This window comes from Phacochoerus africanus, chromosome 9 (genome assembly GCF_016906955.1).
Source record: "Phacochoerus africanus isolate WHEZ1 chromosome 9, ROS_Pafr_v1, whole genome shotgun sequence".
In the NCBI taxonomy this organism is placed as follows: domain Eukaryota; kingdom Metazoa; phylum Chordata; class Mammalia; order Artiodactyla; family Suidae; genus Phacochoerus; species Phacochoerus africanus.
The window spans coordinates 95,608,029-95,628,894 of record NC_062552.1 but is presented as its reverse complement, the minus strand read 5'-3'; the positions used below and the strand labels follow the sequence as shown (position 1 = coordinate 95,628,894).

Below are 20,866 nucleotides of genomic sequence, written 5' to 3'. Positions count from 1 at the left end.
GTCTGGGGAGCTGCGGAAATCCAGGCTGCCAACGTTTTTCAAGGATGCTGCTGTTGCTCAAATAGTGTTGGAATCCCTTGAATATTGCACCCAGAGTCAGTGTGTTCTGTTATTTCAGTCTTGTCACCCTGTATTTGGGACCCAGGATTGTATTATCCAGGTTCATCAACTAGCTTATTCACTGGACTTGGCTGCAACCTAACTGGGGCAGTTTTCCAAAAAAAATCAAATCTGCCCTCAGAGCACCAAGAGTGCCCTCCTTTGAGGATATGCAGGCTCTGAGGACTGGAGCGTTCTGGAAAGCCAACACCACATCTTTGGGGAAAAGCAGTGGAATAAGCCATTCCCCAAAGTGACAGCTCCAGTCTAGAAGGAATAATTTTTTTTTTTTTTGTCTTTTTTGCCATTTCTAGGGCCGCTCCCGCGGCATATGGAGATTCCCAGGCTAGGGGTCGGATCTGAGCTGTAGCCACCAGCCTACACGAGAGCCACAGCAACGCTGGATCTGAGCTGCTTCTGCGACCAACACCACAGCTCACGGCAATGCCAGATCCTTAACCCACTGAGCAAAGCCAGGGATCGAACCCACAACCTCCTGGTTCCTAGTTGGATTCGTTAACCACTGAGCCACGATGGGAACTCCTGGAAGGTCTGATGTTAATGTCGAAGTTGTTACTGAGGCTTATTGCCTCTGTAATTGATTCAATGAAAACAATTTATTGAGTTCCCACTGGGGGACAGGCCTTGTTCTAGGGGCTGAGATAAAGCAGTGAATGAAGCAGAGAAACACCTCGACCCTCACAGACATGACTACCAAGTGTGGGGAGATGGCAAGAAAATTAATTGGCCACATATATGCCAGAGGACGGAAAGGGTGACAGAGGAAAATAAGCAGGGAATGCAGAGGTCAGCGGCGTCTCCCACCAAAGGGGACAGTTGAGTCAAGACCCGGAGGAGGTAAGGAATGATGTCGCCAGGCTGTGGAGAAGGATGCTGACATAAGAAGAAAAGAATTGACTCTGCTGCTCCTGGTCATTACAGCTTGTGTCCACTGTTCTATAGCCCGCACATGGGCACCATCTGCCTGTTGCTTTCTCATTTGCCAAAGCAAATATTTTCCCATATTTTTTTCACAGTCTTTTTAATTCTAATACTAATGGATGCAAAATATTTATTTAGATCAATGCATTGTGATTCACTAAACTCAGCCCCTATTGTTAGTTGTTGTTCAATTTTTTCACAGCAGCAGAGAAACCTACAGTGGACATGCATTTGTTAATAGCTTTTTTATTTTATTTTATTTTTTCTGCTTTGGTTGCTTTATTTCCTTAGGATAAACTCCCGGAAGGGAGAGGAGAGAGTCGGAGTAGATGACTCTTTCTGCAGCCTTGGCTCCACAGGTCGTGGTTGGTTTCTTAAGGGGACAGTGCCCATTTCTAGCTCGAAAGCCCAGTGTGTTAAACTTCGGCCCCTGTCACACCTCACTTTTAATTTCTGGTAACATCCTCCTGGTTCCTCCCGACCCTTCACACAAAGACAAACACCAGCAGCTAGGAAGAGACAGGCTGCCCAGGTTGGGGAGACAGCAGGCTGAAAGGCCCCCAGGCCGCCAACCCTTACCCAGGCTGGACATACAGGCTGAGGGCTGCACTCACGTGAGCTCCGGGTAGACATTTTCCAGGTACCAGCGAAAGGTCTTGCAGTTCATCTTCTTCCTCTGCTCGATCCGCGTGGCCACGCTGGAGGAGGTGGCAAGGCTCAGAGGGGGTGGGAAGAAACCCCAGGAGGCCAGCCCCCTCTTTCCACCTACCCCAGGCCACCAGGGTCAGGGGCTGTCTGAGCCTGCCCTGCAGCCTTAGCCACTAGCCTTAAGTCATTCTCTGACCTGCAAGCACACTCCAGGGCTCCTGGCCAGGCTTCATCGATCTCCTCCAATTCCTGCTCACCTTTCAGAATCAGCCCAGTCCATGGAGACCACGCTTTAATCTCAGCTTCTCAGTCCTTGAGACCTCAGGTAGTATACCCCTACCTGGGCTTTCTTTCCTTTTTTTTCCCTTTTAGGGCTGCACCTGTGGCCGATGGATATTCCCAGGCTAGGAACTGAATCAGAGCCACAGACGCCGGCCTACACCACGGCCACAGCAACGGTGGATCCAAGCTGCATCTGCAACCTACACCACAGCTCGCGGCAGTGCTGGATCCTTAACCCACTGAGCGAGGTCAGGGATCAAACCTGCATCCTCACTGACACTATGTTGGGTCCTTAATCTGCTGAGCCATAGCGGGAACTCCTGACCTTTATTTTCACAGAGAACTAGAAGATTTCCTTTCCTGTATTCCAGCTGAGCAGAGCCGACCAACAGGAAAACCATGCTTTAAGCATCTTTCCAAAATTTGGCAAATAATAACCATCTGATGTGTCCATGGACACCTTCCTCAGTGACACAGACCATGAGGGCCACTGACAGACAGATGAATTCATTGCTTCTCTGAGCCTGTTTGTTCTCTGTAAAGTGAATCAGATGAATTAGGGGGATGTAAGTTTCTAGCCCAGGTGTGTCCTCAGCAAATGTTCCTTCCCCACTCAAAGAAAAACTGACATGGCTTGTTTTTTTTTTTTTTTTTTTTTAAGCGAGAGACATAAGTAAATAGAAGGAGATCCATTGAGGATCACTAATAATGTTTTCAAACATTTCAGACCACAACATTAAGAAATAGGAGTTCCTGCCGTGGCTCAGTGGAAACGAATCTGACTAGTATCCATGAGGACGCAGGTTCGATCCCTGGCTTCGCTCAATGGGTTAAGGATCCAGCGTTGCCATGAGCTGTGGTCTAGGTTGCAGATGCAGCTCAGATCTGGTGTTGCTGTGGCTGTGGTGTAGGCTGGCAGCTACAGCTCCGATTTGATCTCCAGCCTAGCCCCCTAGCCTGGGAACCTCCATATGCCAAGGGTGTGGCCCTAAAAGGACAACAAAAAAAGAAAAGAGAAAGAAAGACAGACATCTTATATTGTGATCCAGTATACCTATGTGCATATATGGCTACATACACACGCAAGTGAAACAGGAGTTTCACAAAACAGGAGTTCCCGTTGTGGCTCAGTGGTTAATGAATCCGACTAGGAACCATGAGGTTTCGGGTTCGATCCCTGGCCTTGCTCAGTGGGTTAAGGATCCAGCATTGCCATAAGCTGTGGTGTAGGTCACAGACATGGCTTGGATACAGTGTTTGCTGTGGCTGGGGTTTAGGCCTCAGCTGCAGCTCTGATTCAACTCCTAGCCAGGGAAATTCCACGTGCCACAGGTGTGGCCGTAAAAAGAAGAAAAAGTTCCATTAAAAAATACCTATCCTTTGATGATGGCTGTACAACTATAAATGTAATAAAATTCATTGAATTATAAAGAAAAAACAATACCTATCCTTAACTGCAGTCAACTGCTACTTTCTGTTCTGTACTAATCTGTAATGTTCTAGTTTTCGATCACTTAAAAAAAAAAAAATACTAGCTCCAACCCACTAAATTGGTTTCACAACCAATCTGCTTTTTTTTTTTTTTTTTGTCTTTTCTAGGGCCGCTCCTGTGGCATATGGAGGTTCCCAGGCTAGGGGGCTAATTGGAGCTGTTGCTGCCAGCCACAGCCACAGCCACAGCAATGCGGGATCCCAGCCACGTCTGCAACCTACACCACAGCTCACAGCAACTCAGGATCCCTTCTTTTTTTTTTTTTTTTTGTCTTTTTTGTCTTTTTGCCATTTCTTGGGCCGCTCTTGCAGCATATGGAGGTTCCCAGGCTAGGGGTCGAATTAGAGCTGTAGCCACCAGCCTACGCCAGAGCCACAGCAACACCGGATCCTTAACCCGCTGAGCAAGGCCAGGGATTGAACCCGCAACCTCATGGTTCCTAGTCGGATTCGTTAACCACTGTGCCATGATGGGAACTCCCCAATCTGCATCTTGAAACTACTTAACTAGTCTGTAGTCGTAACAGTCCAGGGCAGAAAAACTGGCTAACAGAGCACCATCAGGTTTTGAGCAGCAAGTGGTAGAGCCAAAACCCCCAGTTTTTTCTGCAGCGAGTCAGTCTTAAGTACTCATACAGATGTCGGTCCTGCAGGCAGCCAGCAGCTGGGCCGCACTTCCATAAGCGAGCCCTGTCTGGTTGCGTCCCCCCACAAGGCTACATCCACCCCAAGAACCAGAACCTTGTCTGTCTATCCCTTCAGGGCCCCAAGAGCCCAGCGGCATGGAGCCCAGTTACTAAGCAGATGCTGAAAGCTTCCCTGGCTTACACACGATTTCGTGTTTTGCTAAGGTTGTGGCAGAAGGCAAAGGGGGACTGGGGGAGGGACCCACCTGCCGAAGGCCTTCCCGATGGCTGAGGGCCGGGCCTCGTAGTAATACTGCTTGTATTCATCCATCCACACCTCTGCAGTGCGCTTGGTATTCCTAAAAGGAGAGGAAGGAGCAGGAGAGGCATAATGTCACCAGGGTGGTGACAGGGTTAGGGCTGGGATCAAGATCAGCTCTGTACAGTACAGAGTAAGGACATGGTCAGGAGAATAGGCAAAACAATACTGATCGGGGTGCTTATCCATGAGCAGGCTTTGGGGGATTTTTCCATTTTAATTTTTTGTGGAGTATAGTTGATTTACAATGCTGTGTTATAAGTAGTCTTTCTGGAGGGCAGTCTGTCCATATCCACCAACTCTATGGGTATGGATGCTCTCTGACCCTCTGGCCGCAAGGAATCTATTCTACTGAAATACCAGCATGCGGGCAGCATGTCCAAGAATCTTTGTGTAAGAAAATGTTGGCCATAATCTAAACGCCCATCAATAGGACAATAATGAACTATGTTCACATGATGGAGTACTAGATAGCCTCGAAAAAGAATGCCATGGTTAGCACGTACTGACATGGAAGGATGGCCATCATTTGGTGTTGAGTGGCAGAGAAGCAGGCTGCAGAAAAAACACACAGCACGGCCTCATTTATAGACAAACAAACACAAATGCATGTGTCTCTACACGGAGACTCTATATATTTGAAAATAAATTAAAAGGCCTGAAATGGCAGTTCCCTGGTGGCCTAGTGGTTAAGGATGCAGCATTGTCACTGCTGTGTCTCGGGTTTAATCCCTGGTCCAGGAACTTCCACGTGCTGTGGGTGTGGCCCCAAAAAAGGCCTGAAATGATAGACTAGAAATGTATTAACATAGTTACTTTTTTTTTTTGTCTTTTTGCCTTTTCTAGGGCTGCTCCTGTGGCATATGGAGGTTCCCAGGCTATGGCTGTAATTGGAGCTATAGCTGCCGGCCTACACCAGAGCCACAGCAATGCAGGATCCAAGCTGAGCCTGCGACCTACACCACAGCTCACGGCAACGCTGGATCCTTAACCCACTGAGGGAGGCCAGGGATCAAACCCGAAACCTCATGGTTCCTAGTCGGATTCGTTAACCCCTGAGCCATGACGGGAACTCCAGCATAGTTACTTTTGGAGACACAAGTGGATAAGAGTGAGACAGGATAAAAGGGTTTTTCACTTTTTTCTCTGTATGATATAAAGAGTAAATATGAGGAGTTCCCCTTGTGGCTCAGCAGGTTAAAACCCAACTAGTATCCATGAGGATGTGGGTTCATCCCTGGCCTTGCTCAGCGGGTTAAGGATCCACTGTGGCAGTGAGCTGTCCACATGTGAACCTCCACATGCTGTAGGTGCGGCCCTAAAAAACAAAAAAAACAAAAAAAGGTAAAAATGAGAATGTACAATATATGTACATATATGTATGTAGATAATATATAAGAATCTTTACAGTGAACATGTGTTACTTTTATAATTATAAAAACAATAAAAATGGGATGGGAGAAGCAAAGCAAAAAAACCAGGCCATTTGATGAACTAGACAAGGAAAGGTGCCACTGCCAACAAGAGATCCTGACAAGATGAAGCTCATCCTTGGGAGGGAAGCTCTTGGGCCCTCCTCCTATCCGCCCCCTTGCCACCATCAGGGGAGTGGGACCATGGGGGTGGCATCAGGGCCCTGCCCAATCCCCATCAAGATGAAGTGCCCGCTGTGGCTGGGGACAAGGATAGGCAGACACTGATGGAGTCACGGGTGGGACATAGCGTCCCTGAGCAGTACTTGGGATCCTGTGAGTGCAGGGAGACTCCAGGTTGGTCATTTGGCCGGTTTTCCAAGACCCTCATGGACAAAGACAGTTAAGGCAAGAGGGGTCTGGTAGGGACACTCCCAACCTCACTCTTCTGGCCCTCAAAGTACCAGAATCCCAGAATGGGGGTGGATGGAAAGGGGCAGAATGAGGTCCGGAGAGGTGGCGTCGCTGCTCTGCAAGTCACATGAGTAACCGACAGGGCTGGGATCTACGTCCTGGCTCTTGGTACAGTGCTCTCTGCACTGAGACTTACCTGATGTAGGTGAGGGCATTGCCCTCAGGGAAGTTGTAGGGGTGCCGCTTCCTGAAGACGTGGCCCACGCGGCTGCAGGGCACGATCTCCAAGCTCCCGCCGCACATCCACACCCGGAAGGAGAGCTCTGCAGAGACGGCAGCCGTTGGGGTGGGAAGGGCCCCTCGGCAAGTCCCCCGTGAGTGGGGGTGGGAAGGTGCTGGCTTCCTTTGCCTTTGGGGTCTCCTTGGAGGCTCATGCTGCGGGCAGAGCTCCCGGGTCTGTTGCCATGGGGTGCACCCACTCCTCAATGTTCCTGGCTGCTCCCTCCATGCGTGTACCCACATCCGACACACATACACACTCCACACATACATACTCTCCACACACACACACACACACACATCTCACATCCCCCTCCACACACACCCCCTCCACACACACATCACACACACACATCCCCTCCACAGAGATACCACACACACATCCGCTGCATGCACACCACATACCACACCCCGCACACACTCCCCACATCTGAGCCCTGAGAGAGCAGTGGGGAAAGCTCTGCAGAAACACCGAAACCATGAGTAGAAGGAAAACGGAATCGAATGGCAGTATCAGTTATTTCCACCTCTGTCTGCAAAGTCCTAAACACACTAAAGAAAAACACATCTGCGGAGTTCCCGTCGTGGCACAGTGGTTAACGAATCTGACTAGGAACCATGGGGTTGCGGGTTCGATCCCTGCCCTTGCTCAGTGGGTTAAGGATCCGGGGTTGCCGTGAGCTGTGGTGTAGGTCGCAGACGTGGCTCAGATCCTGCGTTGCTGTGGCGTAGGCCGATGGCTACAGCTCCAATTAGACCCCTAGCCTGGGACCTCCATGTGCCACGGGAAGTGGCCCTAGAAAAGACAAAAAAAAAAAAAAGAAAAAAGAAAGAAAGAAAAACACATCTGCTTGTCAGTCAGATTTGGACAATGGAAAAGCTGGAAAACCAATACCAACCAAGCAAAAGGTTGCTCCAGCTGGCACCTTTCTGCTGCTGGGACCTCCCTCCTGGCCCCTGCAGTCTCCATTTACAGGCTACCGCTGGCCCTCTTGAGACACACTTCTTTTGGTGATGGTGGTGACCCTGAATGAGCTTTCACAGATGACCGTGGTCCCTAAAAACAAAAGCTTTCCCCACTGCTCTCTCAGGGCTCAGATGCGGGGAGTATCAGGAGATGTGAGCAGTGGCCACTCTGCCTCCCAGGAGGGGGCTCACTGGTCACCCACTCTCTTCTCCACTCAACAAATGTCACTTCTGGCAAAGACCCACCTTAGCAGCTAGCTGACCCTCACAGTCTTCTGAGTTTCTACTTTCTTTCCTATTAACCTACAGCTGGACACCTGGTGACATCAAAACATCTCCCTCTGTCCCAGAAAGTCCATAGCCCTTGTTTTTTTTAATGTTTGTTTTTCATTAAAAAAGGGGGGGGGGGATGGAACTAGAGACTCTCATTCTGAGTGAAGTAAGTCAGAAAGAGAAAGACAAATACCGAATGGTATCACTTATATCTGGAATCTAATATACGGCACAAAGGAACATTTCCGCAGAAAAGAAACTCTTGGCCTTGGAGAAGAGACCTGTGGTTGCCAAGGGGGAGGGGGAGGGGGAGGGAGGGGGATGGACTGGGAATCTGGGGTTAATAGATGCAAACTGTTGCATTTGGAGTGGATAAGCAATGAGATCCTGCTGTATAGGACAGGGAACTATCTATATCCAATCACTTGTGATGGAACATGATGGAGGATAATTTGAGAAAAAGAATGTATATGTATACATGTGTGTGTGACTGGGTCACTTTGTTGTAGAGTAGAAATTGACAGAACACTGTAAACCAACTATAATGGAAAAAATAAAAATAATTTTAAAAAAACAATTTTTTTATGAATTTCAGCCTTGGTCCTTCTTCCCCCTCCTCAGTTGTCTCTAAGGACCACTTGTAGTCCCTTGCCTGGCCTGGGGACGCTCACCTGGCACAGCTCCACAGGGCCCACCTCCTGGCCAGCCTTTGTGCACCAGGTGACTTCCCCATGTGCTCCAGAGACCAGGACTGGATATTTGGCATATGTGGACCCACACCCAGGGCTGGCTATGGTATGCGCTGCCGTAGGTCTGCCTGCAAACTGCCAGGCCTCTGTCTCTTCTCCTGGCCAGAGCTCTGCAGTTGGTTCAGCCACTGATATTTAGAAGTGGGGACAGAAGATCTGTCTTCTAGTTCCAGTTCTGCTAGACTAACTTTGTCATGCTAGTTAGGTCACTTCATCCCATTCGGCTCACACTCTCCATGCTGCTATTATTTATTGTCATGGTCGATCAATGACAGCGACAGTCAAAGCAGTGACCATCACGCATTCACTGAGCACATATCTCTGTTCTTTACGATTGATGTCTAATTCTCACGGCATCCATGCGATGTTGGTGCCATTATCCCCACGGTTTGAATAAAGATGGACACGCAAAGATGTTAAATAACCTCTCCAAGGTCATATGCTCATTCAGTTGCAGAATTGCAATGTCAAGTTCACACATTGTCTGGCAAGCGACATTGTGAACCAGATTCTTTAGCTGATTCAACAGATTTTTACCGAGGACTTTTTTTTTTTTTTGCTTTCTAGGGCCATACCCTCGGCATATGGAGCTTCCCAGGCTAGGGGTCGAATCGGAGCTGTAGCTGCTGGCCTGCACCAGAGCCACAGCAATGCCAGATCCGAGCCGTGTCTGCAACCTACACCACAGCTCATGGCAACGCCGGATCCTTAACCCACTGAGCAAGGCCAGAGATTGAACCCGCGACCTAATGGTTCCTAGCCAGAGTCGTTAACCACTGAGCCATGACGGGAACTCCCTGAGGACCTATTTATGACAGACTGACAACACTGCTGTAGAATCCCTTATGCTAGTAGGATAAGAGAGAAACTCAGGAAAAGAAGAAACGAAAATACAATTAGATGAGAAAAAGAGGAGGATGCCTCGTCTGCTGATGGTAATAAGCACGATGAAGCAGGTGGCAGATTGGATCTGGTTAGTGGAACTGAGGTGGGGCTGCAATTTTGATGAGGCTGATTAGGGATGTTCTCAGTGAAAGGGGACATTTGAGCTGAAGCCTGAAGGGGGTGAGGAAGGGTCAGGTGGCTCTTAGGGAAGAGCATTCTGGGCAGAGGGATCAGCAAGGGCACAGATCTAGGGGGTATAAGAACAGAGTTGGCAGCGGTGGAGTGAGGTGGGGGGAGGGCAGCAGGCGCTGAGGGCAGAGCTGCTGGTGTGGGCTTGTGAGCATAAGGGCTTTGGGTTTTGCTCTGAGTAATTCGGGAGCCCTTTCATGGTCTTGAGCAGTGGAATGACACGATTTGACTACATTTTTTGTTGTTGTTGTCTTTTTGCCATTTCTTGGGCAGCTCCCGTGGTATATATGGAGGTTCCCAGGCTAGGGGTCAAATCAGAGCTGTAGCCACCGGCCTACACCAGAGCCACAGCAACGTGGGATCCGAGCCACGTCTGCGACCTACACCACAGCTCACGGCAACGCTGGATCCTTTTAACCCACTGAGCGAGGCCAGGGATCGAACCCGCAACCTCATGATTCCTAGTCGGATTCGTTAACCACTGAGCCACAACGGGAACTCCCCAACTACATTTTAAAAGGATCCCTGATATGAGTCGCAAGGTTTTCACGTTCGCACATACCCGCCCCCCCCCCCCCCCCCCCCCCCCCCCCCCCCCCGCCTCCGCCACTCTGGGCTCAAGGTGGCCTCTGGGCTCCTGTGATTGGCTCCCTCAGGAGGCACAGGAATGAGTCTCAATTTGGGCATTTCCCCTCCTTCAACAAAAGAATAGAACAAAAGGCCCAAACCCACCAGCAGCAGGGATCTCCTGGCTCAAAACCAGTCTCGGCAGCTGAACATCTGAGCACCACGGCTAGCCTAGGAATTTCTTCGAATTTCTTCGAAGAAATAAAACCCTCTCTGGAACCACTGCACGGTTCACCTTTCAAGTTCCCCAACCCCTGAGCCCTGGCCTCAGGCAGAGTTTGAAGTGAGCTATTTGATCATTCACTTGTTTCTCCGTCAGGCCTCAGCCTTAAAAAAAAAAAAAAAAAAAGAAAGAAAAGAAAAGAAAAGAAAAAAGAAAAAGAAAGCAAAAGGCCACTGGATGCTGGAGAGACCATTAGTTTCCCAGCCCTCTCAGTCTTTCCAGGAAACCAGTTTTGCCAAAGCTCCTTTCACGCTGAGACTGAGGACACAAAGGAGGGCATTTGGGCCCAAAATGCATGAAAGGAGGTCAAAATGGAAGGGTCACTGCACCTCAGTTCCCAGAATTTACTCCTCCAAGTGCCTGCCTGGAAACGGTTTCCAAGAGGAAGCCACAAAAAGGAGAAAATCCCGCGTCTGTTTCCACTCGGGTTGGTTCTGAGTTGGAGCTACGCTTCCCGCTGTCCCGCTGTCCCGCTGTCCCCATCAGGGAGGGGAGAAAGACCTGGTCCTCCCACGCCACGAACACACACTCCGACCCGGCTCACACGGCACAACACTCCAGTGGCTCCCATAAAGGCGCAAGCTACACCTGTCGGATGTGGAGATTCCTGACAGAGATCTGGAAGGTGGCGCCCACCTCAGTTTGCCCACCTGCCGGATGGGTGAGATGCCACCAGCGCTATTTGCTTGGCAAGAAAACCTGGTCAGGATGCCCAAAAGGAAGCCGTGGGAAAGGGCTCTGCCAAGGACGGACTGGGGCCACTGCCGGAGCAAGGACAAGCCTTTGTGTTTTACAAGCCTCCAGGGACCTGCCCCCCACTCCCCCAGACCTCTGGGATCGCTTTCTGCCCTCCGCCACCCCACTCCTCAACTTGGGGGGCTGCCCACGTGGGCTACACCACTGAGCTTCCTTCCTACGTGAGGACACGCTCACCTAGGAGCTGAAGGGGAGAGGGAGGGTGGGTGTTTATCCCCTGACAGCTTCCGTGCTTCCTCCCCATCTTTCAGACGGAGGGGTGGCCACCCCTCCCAGGGCCCAGAACAGAGGCAGCTCTCAGCTCATGCACTCCCAGCCCAGCCCTACCCTGGCCCTCGTGGGTCCCTATAACTTGCCCACACTGTGTAAATAGGCCCTTCCACAAACTGCCTTTAACCCACAGCAGATGTTCCATCTTTATCCGACTTTTATCTCACCTGAGCCTCATCAGTGACCCAGCGGGGTCAGGGGATGGGGGGATGGGGAAGGGGGTGCGGGTTCACTGGCTCTTCCCTTTCCTTCTGGGACTAGACGGTTCCAATGGCCTCACAAGTAATGATAACGGCCGCCAGCATCTTCACCCCTCATCTCACTTAGTACTTACAACTGCTTCTTGGAGAAACTCAGGCTCAGAGAGGCTTTCACTTGCTCAGGATCAAACAGCTTGTAGGTGGAAGGGCCAGGATTTGCACCCATTGCTTACCTTTAACCACCACCCGCTACTGCACCCGAGTCCCCGCCCCCACCCCCACCCCCACTAGCCTTTCCTATTGGGAAGCAGCCACGTGGAAAAGCTGCAGTCCACTTCGAATGTTCCTCCACACATGCGTCTAGCCATGTGGCCACAGATTCCCCTGACCACCCAATCTCTTTGTTGACTAGCTGTGTGGCTCTGGACAAATTACTTAACCTCTCTGTGCCTCAATTTCCTTATCAGTAGCATGGAGATAGAATAGTACTTTCTTCAGAGATTCGTTGTGAGGATTTAAGGAGTTAACGTGTGTGAAGTCCTTAGGGCCTCACACATGGAAAGTACTCAATCTGGCTTTCCTATTATTATTATTATTGTGGTTATTTCCCAACTTACCAAAATTCTCTCCCCCCCAGATGTCCATCTGGGCATCATACTTTCCCAAGTGGTTAAACCAGGACTTGTCAATCACGAAGATTCCTCCAGCTATGACAGGCGTCCTGGGAGCAAGGAGAGGAGAGAGATAATACGCAAGCTGGAGAAGCTGGGCCCCTCTAAATGGCCCCAGGACCCAGGCCATTTGCCCAGGGATGGCCTGCTTGCAGAGTCCCTGGGATTGGATGTCTGGCTCATTCCCTGCCCTTTGGCTTCTCTGTTTCCAGGGCCCAGAACAGAGTCAGCCCTTAGGTCATGCACCCCCAGGAACCCCAGTGACTTAGACCCCCGGCAGCCTCCCAAGCCCCTGACTCAGGGAAGGAAGGGGTCTTCCCGGAGCCCACAGCAGCCCTGACCTTATGGGCTTGGTGGGGTCTGTCCGGGCAATCTTCTGCTCAAGAGGGATCTGTTCCCACTTGAAATGCAGGCTCCAGTCGAATCCTAAGGGACAGAGCAAGGTGAGGACAGGGCTCGGGGGCTGCTGTCCCTTCGCTCTGCCATCCCTCAGAATCTCCCGTGATCAGAACCCAGCTTGCGCAGGGCCCTGGGCAATTTGTGCAGTTATTCCTTCATTCAGAATGAGACAGGTCCCTATCTTAGGGAGTTTCAATCTACTGGGTAAAACAGACCACAAAGATAAATTGATAATGGATAATATGTCAGTGGGCATGAAAAGTGCTGAAAAAAGAAAAGAAAAGAAAAGAAAAGAGGGGATGCCCATGCTATTCTAGTAAGAGTAACCAGGAAAGGCTCTCTGAAGAGGCGACATTTGAGGAGAGACCTAGCGAAGGACTGATCTGTGCAGTTGTCTCAGGCAAAGGAATTCCAGGCAGGGGAACAGCAAGTGCAAAGGCCCTGAGGTGCTTTCCCAAAGAAGAAATGCCTGGCTCCCTTCAGAATCCCACTCAACCTCAAGCTCTAACTACTGACTCTGTCTATTTATTGGAAGTTTGGCCACCACATAAGAAACTCACTTTGCCCATGAGCTCCCAGCAACAGAGTCCCCAGAGCAGCCTTGCCCACTAGAACTTCCTGCCAAGTTGGAGATGTTCTGTATCTGCTTGGTCCCTCATGGTAGACACGAGCCACATGTGGTTACAGAGCGCTTGAAATGCGGCTAGTGCAACTTAGGAACTGAGTTTTGGATTTTATTTAATTTTAATTAATTTACATGTAAATAGCCAAATGTGGCTATTGCCTACCATACTGGACAGCTCTTAAGCCTGGATTACCGCTGTCCTAAAGAAATACCATGCAAGACAGCAATGTAAGCCTCATATATAATTTAAATTTTTCTAGTAGCCCTATCAAAAAGTAAGAAGAACATATGAATTACCTTGAACAATATATTTGGCAGGGAGGGGCACAGGTGCAGCATATGGAAGTTCCCAGGCTAGGGGCAGAATCAGAGCTGCAGCTGCCAGCCTACGCCACAGCCACAGCCACACCAGATCCAAGCCATGTCTGCAACCTACACCACAGCTCATGGCAACACCGGACCCTTAACCCACTGAGCAAGGCCAGGGATCAAACCCACATCCTCATAGATACTAGTCAGGTTCGTTTCTGCTGGGTCACAACAGGAACTTCAATGAATAATGTATTTTAATGCAATATATCCAAAATATCATTTCAACATGTAATCAATACAAAAAATTACTAATGAGGTATTTTATTCTTTCCTACTGTCTTCAAAACCTGGCATGTATTTTAACTTACAGCACATCTCCATTCAGACTGGTCACATTTCAAGAGCTCAGCAGCCCAATGTGGCGAATAACTGCTGTATAAAGCCCGGTCTGGACCATTTTCAGGTGTGCCTGTTAGGAATCCATGCAAAGCTGAGGGCTCCCCTTCTCCCACCCCAAGACAGTTGTCATATCATGTTTTTCTGCCAGGACTTGTGGCCGCGGTCCCTGGGCTGGCCACATTTGAGAAGGATGTGTCAATGTCTGCAGCTAAGGAAAGAACCAGAGACTAGCCTGGCTCTGCCCTTGGTTGGCCAAGAGCCTGAACCTGCCAGCTCTGGCCCTTCGTCTCCAACCCCAGGATTCTACACAATCCCTTTCTGTTTTCTGGAAGTAAGAGCGGTGGGAAACACTGGCACAGCTGGGAAGGAGGGCACCAAGCCAGGGATTTTGTCTGTCATCACCTGCCTCCTTTCAGGTCCAGAGCCCCTCCCCGGGGAGCCGGACCCACCTCCTCGAAGGTCAGCAGATGCAGCAAGGTAGGCGAAATTATCCAGACTGATGACATCAATGATGGGGCTCACCACACGGGTGTGGTCCTAGGAGGGGACACACAAGATGGTTTGAGGTCAGGGACTCTGTGAAAAAAGGCCCAACAGCCTCTCCCACAGGACAGGTCAGGCTCCCAGGAGCCATCCTGCATCCACATCCAGGCCCCAGGAAGATGCCGCTTGAGTCCCATGGGCATGATGCTCTGCCAAGCCTTTTCCCCTCGCATCACGTTGAGCACTACCGGGCTCTCACCTCCTCCATGAAGCCCTCCCTGATGGCTACAGGCTGAGGAGTTCTTCCTCTTTCAAGCTGCTCTCACTATTATAGTCCAGACAAGTCCTGAGACAATGAATGAAAGGCTGTCTGAAGTGACTCTTCTGTTGCTGTTTTACTAATGGTCATCTACCTTCGTACAAGCTGGGGCCACATCTTCCCAGCTGCACCACTAAAAGCTTGAGGGTAGGGACCCTGCAGTCCCTGTGTAACTTGGGTGACACTCCTCTCACGCCACATCCGCTTCAAGGTCAGACTCGTACTCCCTTCCTTCATCACCTCCCAGATGCAAATCCATCTCCAAAAGCTTGGTGGGTAATGCCAAGTTTATTAACGGTTTTTTTTGGGGGTAGGTGGGGGTAGCGGAGGTGGTGGTAGTGGTGGTGAATTATATAAAACATATACCACATGCAAAACTTAATTGCCCTCCATCAGCAGAGTGGCTGCTCTCTTTTCTCCCTCCATAGAGGGACATGCAACAAAGCCTCTTTTTTCTTCTCTCTCTGAGCACTCTCCTGACCCACAAAATCCTCTTGACTGCAACTCGGAATCCAACTTTGCCCCCTTAGCTCACACTCCATCTCAGGATGACAAAAATGTGGGACGTGACAGATCAGGGAAGACCATCCATGGTCTCTCACAGTGTTGTACTGGCGCCTCACCTTATCCTTTTTTAGATTTTTTTTTTTTTAAAGCTGCACCTGCAGCATATGGAAGTTCCCAGGCCAGAGGTTGAATCATAGCTACAGCTGCCAACCTACACCACAGCTCACAGCAATGCCGGATCCCTGACCCACTGAGTGAGGCCAGAGATCAAACCTGAATCCTCATGGACACCACGTTGGGTTCTTAATCCACTGAGCCACAATGGAAACTCCCTAGAGTTTTTTTTTTTCTTTTTTCAGGGCCACACCCATGGCATATGGAGGTTCCCAGGCAAGGGGTCCAATCAGAGCTGTAGCTGCGGACCTACACCACAGCCACAGCAACATGAGATCTGAACCACGTCTGCAACCTACACCACAGCTCACAGCAATGCCAGATCCTTAACCCACTGAGCGAGGCCAGGGATCAAACCTGTGTCCTCCTGGATGCTAGACAGATTCATTTCTGCCGAGCCATGACAGGAACTCACCCTTGACTTTTTTTTGTATTGAGATATAATTCACATTTTATAACAATTTTATTAGATATAATGGCTGTACCGTAAAATTCACCACTGTAAAGGGTACAATTCAGTGGTTTGTAATATATTCACGAGGTTGTGCTAGCATCACCACTACCTAATTCCAGAACTTTCATCATCCCAACAAGAAACCCTGTACCTACTAGCAGTCACTCCCTATTCATCCATCCCTCCAGCCCCTGACAATCACCAATCTACTTTGTACTGCTATAGATTTGTTTATTCTGGAAATCTCATATAAATGGAATCACATAACATGCAGTCTTCTGTGACTGGCTTCTTTCACTTAGCATAAGGTTTTTGAAGCTTATCCACACCAAGGCATGTATCAGTACGTCCTTCCTTTGGATGGCTGAAGAATAGTCCATCGTATGGATATATCACACTTCATTACCCATTCATCAGTTGATACATAGTTGTTTGTTTCTATGTTTTGGCTATTCTGAATTATACTGCTATGAACACTCATGTTCAAGTCTTTGTGACAGGCTCTGTTTTCATTTCTCTTAGGTATATATAGATACCTAGCACTGGAATTGCTGGGTCATATGGAACCTCTACATTTAAACTATTAAGGGACTGTTTTCTTTTCTTTTCTTTTCTTTTTTTTTTGTCTTTTTGCCTTTTCTAGGGCTGCTTCCCATGGCATATGGAGGTTCCCAGGCTAGGGGTCGAATCCGAGCTGTAGCTGCCAGCCTGCGCCAGAGCCACAGCAATGAGGGATCTGATTCGCGTCTGCAAACTACACCACAGCTCACGGCAATGCCGGATCCTTAACCCACTGAGCAAGGCCAGGGATCAAACCCACAACCTCATGGTTCCTAGTCAGATTCGTTAACCACTTCGCAACGATGGGAATTCCTTAAGGGACTGTTTTCCAAAGTGGCTGTACCATTTGACATTCCCTCCAGAAACACGTAGACTCCTATTTATCTGCATCCTCACCAGCACTTGTACTGCTCATCCTTTTGCTTAGACCCAGCCTAGTAGGTATCAAGTGGTACCTCATTGTGGTTCAGACTTGCATTTTTCCCTAAGGAATGAATGTTGAACATCGTTTCATGTGCTTGTTGACCATCTGTCTATCTTCCTTGAAGAAATGCCCATTCAAATCCTTTGCCCATTTTTAAAGTGGGTTCTTGGTCTTTTTGTGGTTGCATTGCAATCCCCTCATCCTTTGCTCCATGTGTCCAAATTCTCCCCATTCTAGAGAACAGCAGGCACATAGGAGGCCCATCTGCCCTCGTTCCTTGAGAACACCATCCTCTCCTCCCTCCTTCTCAGGCTGACCCACCTTCCAGCCCCATCCCAGGACCCTGCCTCCCCTCAAGAAGGAAAAATAGGAGTTCCCGTCGTGGTGCAGTGGTTAACGAATCCGACTAGGAACCATGAGGTTGAAGGTTCGGTCCCCGGCCTTGCTCAGTGGGTTAAGGATCCAGCGTTGCCGTGAGCTGTGGTGTAGGTTGCAGACAGAGCTCAGATCCCTCGTTGCTGTGGTTCTGGCATAGGCCGGTGGCTACGGCTCCAATTAGACCCCTAGCCTGGGAATCTCCATATGCTGCGGGAAGTGGCCCTAGAAAAGGCAAAAAGACAAAAAAAAAAGAAGAAGAAGAAAACATCCATTTGCAGTAGGAGCTTCATGGCTCGCCCAGGCTTTCAGCCAATTCTCATGACAACCTAGTAGGACAAATGTTACACTTACCCCGTTTTCAGATGAGAAAGCTCAATGAGGTGACGTCACTCAGGAGGGAACAAACCATTTGGGCTTCCTATTCTGCCTGCCCAACTCCAGAGACCCTTCATATGCCCTCATGCTGAGAACACAGTGGGCACGTCCGGAAGGACAGAGCTCCCCCAGGGAAGACACACTCACCTCCTTCACCCGCTGCAGCATGGGCTGCAGCCACTCGGTGTTCACTTCGCAGTGGCTGTCCAAAAAGGTGAGGACCCCAGCTGCAGCCACATCTGCCCCTCGAACTCGGGATCGGATCAGCCCTGCAACGGCAGTGGACAGGCATTGTGCTGGGGCAGAGCCAGTTGGCTCAGCCGTCCCCCAAACTCAGGGATCCCCACCCCTTAGGGCTGAGCTTTCCTCAGAGTTACTGGGATTTAACTTTACTTTGTTTTGCTGTTTTTTTTTTTTAATATTTATTGAGCACCTGTCATATGTCAACACTGTGCCAAGCACTTCGCATACATGACTTCATTTAGTTTCTACAGCAACTATAAGACAGATATTCTCTCCATTCTTCTTCTTTTTTTTAATCTTTTGCAGGCTGCACCCGAGGCACATGGAGGTTCCCAAACTAGGGGTCTAATCGGAGCTACAGCTGCTGGCCTACACCACAGCCACAGCAACTCGGGATCCAAGCCGCGTCTGCAACCTACACCACAGCTCACGGCAACGCTGGATCCCCAACCCACTGAGCGAGGCCAGGGATGGAATATACAACCCTATGGTTCCTAGTCAGATTCGTTTCCGCTGCGCCTGGTTTGTTTTGGTTTTTGTCTTTTTAGGGCTGCACCCGCAGCATATGAAAATCCAAGGCTAGGTGTGGAATCGGAGCAGCACAGCAACGCCAGATCCAAAACACATTCGTGACCTACACCGCAGCTTGCAGCCATGCTGGATACTTAACACACTGATCGAGGCCAGGGATCAAACCCACATCTTCATGGATACTAATCGGGTTCTTAACCCATTGAGCCACGACGGGAACTCCCACTTCACTTTGTTGGTTTCTTCCCTGTCTCTTTTTCTTTCTCTCATCCATCCATCCACCATCAACACTCTGAGGTTATTCTCTGCGTGCCCTCCGTGTGCCACACTGGGCTCTGGGGACACAGTGATGAACAGTCAAGAGTTTAGGGAACAGGAGTGGTAATAAAGTATGGTTTGGTAACAAAAAAGAATCAGAAACCAAAACCCTCTCTCTGCCACCACTCAGATACCTCAGGGCAGTCCCCTCCAGCTGCACCATCCTGTATGACATGGAGAGAATCTTCTAGACTAAGGAAGGCTGGAGCTGGTAGGCCAGCCCCTTCACTCACCTTAGCATATTATTTAACTTCTCTGAGCCTTGGTTTTCTTATCTGCAAGATTCAGAGAGCATAATCCCTGTTTGTGGGGGACGGTGCGTGGTGCCCAGGGGGCCTACATGTGCTAGATCCTTGTCTGCTTCCACCCCATCCCCGAGTCTCACTGATGGCTCAACAACTGTGGGAAAATGGCCTCACTTTGGGCAGCTCCCTGGTCAGGGCCGGGGACTTGCCTGGTCAGGAGAGAGGAGCCATTGGTTGCTCTGGGAACAACCTCACCCTAAGAGCTAGGAAAACGAGTCGCTTCTTGGAGAGATTGCCCTGGCAACACCTCTGTCCAGCACTCTGCCTCTATCCATCTATGCAAAAGGCCATCTGCCCATCCCTCCACACCATAGGGAGCTATAAAGCGCCTAATCATAAATTTACGTCTATTTTTTAAAAAAAGCGCTCCCGCTGTGTCACACTGGGTTAAGAATCTGAATGCAGCAGCTCAGGTCCCTGTGGAGGAGTAGGTTTCATCCCCGGCTTGGTGCAGTGGGTTAAAAGATTCAGCATTGCTGCAGTCTTAGCTGCAGTGGTTTATTTTATTCCAGTTTGAAGGTCCCCTGTTCTTACTTTTGTTTTTTGCTTTTTAGCACTGTTCATCTGGCATATGGAGGTTCCCAGGCTAGGGGTCAAATCAGAGCTAAAGCTGCCGGCCTATACCACAGCCACAGCAACGCCAGATCCAAGCCCTGTCTTTGACCTATACCACAGCTCATGGCAACCCTGGAACCTTAACCCACTGAGCGAGGCCAGGGATCGAACCCACATCCTCATGGATCCTAATCGGGTTCATAACCGCTAAGCCAGGATGGGAACTCCCTCTTGATCTTTCTTAAATATGCTCATCACATCTGTCTGTGGCTCCCTATTCTCAGCTTTATCAAGTATAAACGCCTTTCTCTGGCTTACACGGCCCTCTGTCACTTATCCTCACCCAATTCAGTCCTTGTGCCCACCAGGCCTGATTCTCCTAGGCAGGGACATCTAAGTAGAGGGAGGCTAAGAGGCTTGGCTCCGGGTGGGTGTCCCTACCCTTGAGTGAATCCCGGCTTATCTATTCATCATCCAGGGCAAACTATGGAATCTACTTTTTTTTTTTTCCATTATAGCTGGTTTACAGTGTTCTGTCAATTTTCTACTGCACAGCAAGATGACCCAGTCACACATACATATATACATTCTTTTTTCTCACATTATCGTGCGCCATCATAAGTGACCAGATATAGGGAGTTCCCTGTTGTGGCGCAGTGGTTAGCAAATCCGACTAGGAACCATGAGGTTGCGGGTTGGATCCCTGGCCTTGCTCCGTGGGTTAACGATCCGGCGTTGTCGTGAGCTATGGTGTAGGTTGCAGACGTGGCTTGGATCCCGCGTTGCTGTGACTCTGGTGTAGGCTGGCGGCTATGGCTCCGATTCGACCTCTAGCCTGGGAACCTCCATATGCCGCAAGAGTGGCCCAAGAAATGGCAAAAAAAGATAAATAAATAAATAAATAAATAAAGTGACCAGACATAGTTCCCAGTTCTATACAGCAGGATCCCACTGCTTATGCATTCCAAGGCAATAGTTTGCATCTATTAACTCCAGATTCCCAGTCCATCCCGCTCTCTCCCCCTCCCCCTTGGCAACCACAAGTCTGTTCTCCATGTTCATGAGTTTCTTCTCTGTGGAAAGGTTCATTTGTGCCACATATTAGATTCCAGATATAAGTGATATCATATGGTATTTGTCTTTCTCTTTCTCTTTCTCACTTAGTACGAGAGTCTACTCGTAA

At 49.5% G+C, this 20,866-nt stretch overlaps 1 protein-coding gene across 1 annotated transcript in view; it reads right to left on the bottom strand.

Annotated features, from left to right (window-relative positions):
- The window catches only part of GALNT16 (polypeptide N-acetylgalactosaminyltransferase 16), a 112,308-nt gene that overhangs the window by 10,978 nt on the left and 80,464 nt on the right, over nucleotides 1-20,866 (bottom strand). The window contains exons 6-12 of the mRNA XM_047796136.1: nucleotides 17,879-18,000; nucleotides 14,506-14,593; nucleotides 12,663-12,747; nucleotides 12,268-12,371; nucleotides 6,430-6,556; nucleotides 4,355-4,447; nucleotides 1,656-1,739 (exon numbers count right to left, since the gene is read on the bottom strand). Coding sequence (XP_047652092.1) covers nucleotides 1,656-1,739; nucleotides 4,355-4,447; nucleotides 6,430-6,556; nucleotides 12,268-12,371; nucleotides 12,663-12,747; nucleotides 14,506-14,593; nucleotides 17,879-18,000 — 703 coding nt within the window. The remainder of the gene's footprint in view (nucleotides 1-1,655; nucleotides 1,740-4,354; nucleotides 4,448-6,429; nucleotides 6,557-12,267; nucleotides 12,372-12,662; nucleotides 12,748-14,505; nucleotides 14,594-17,878; nucleotides 18,001-20,866) is intronic.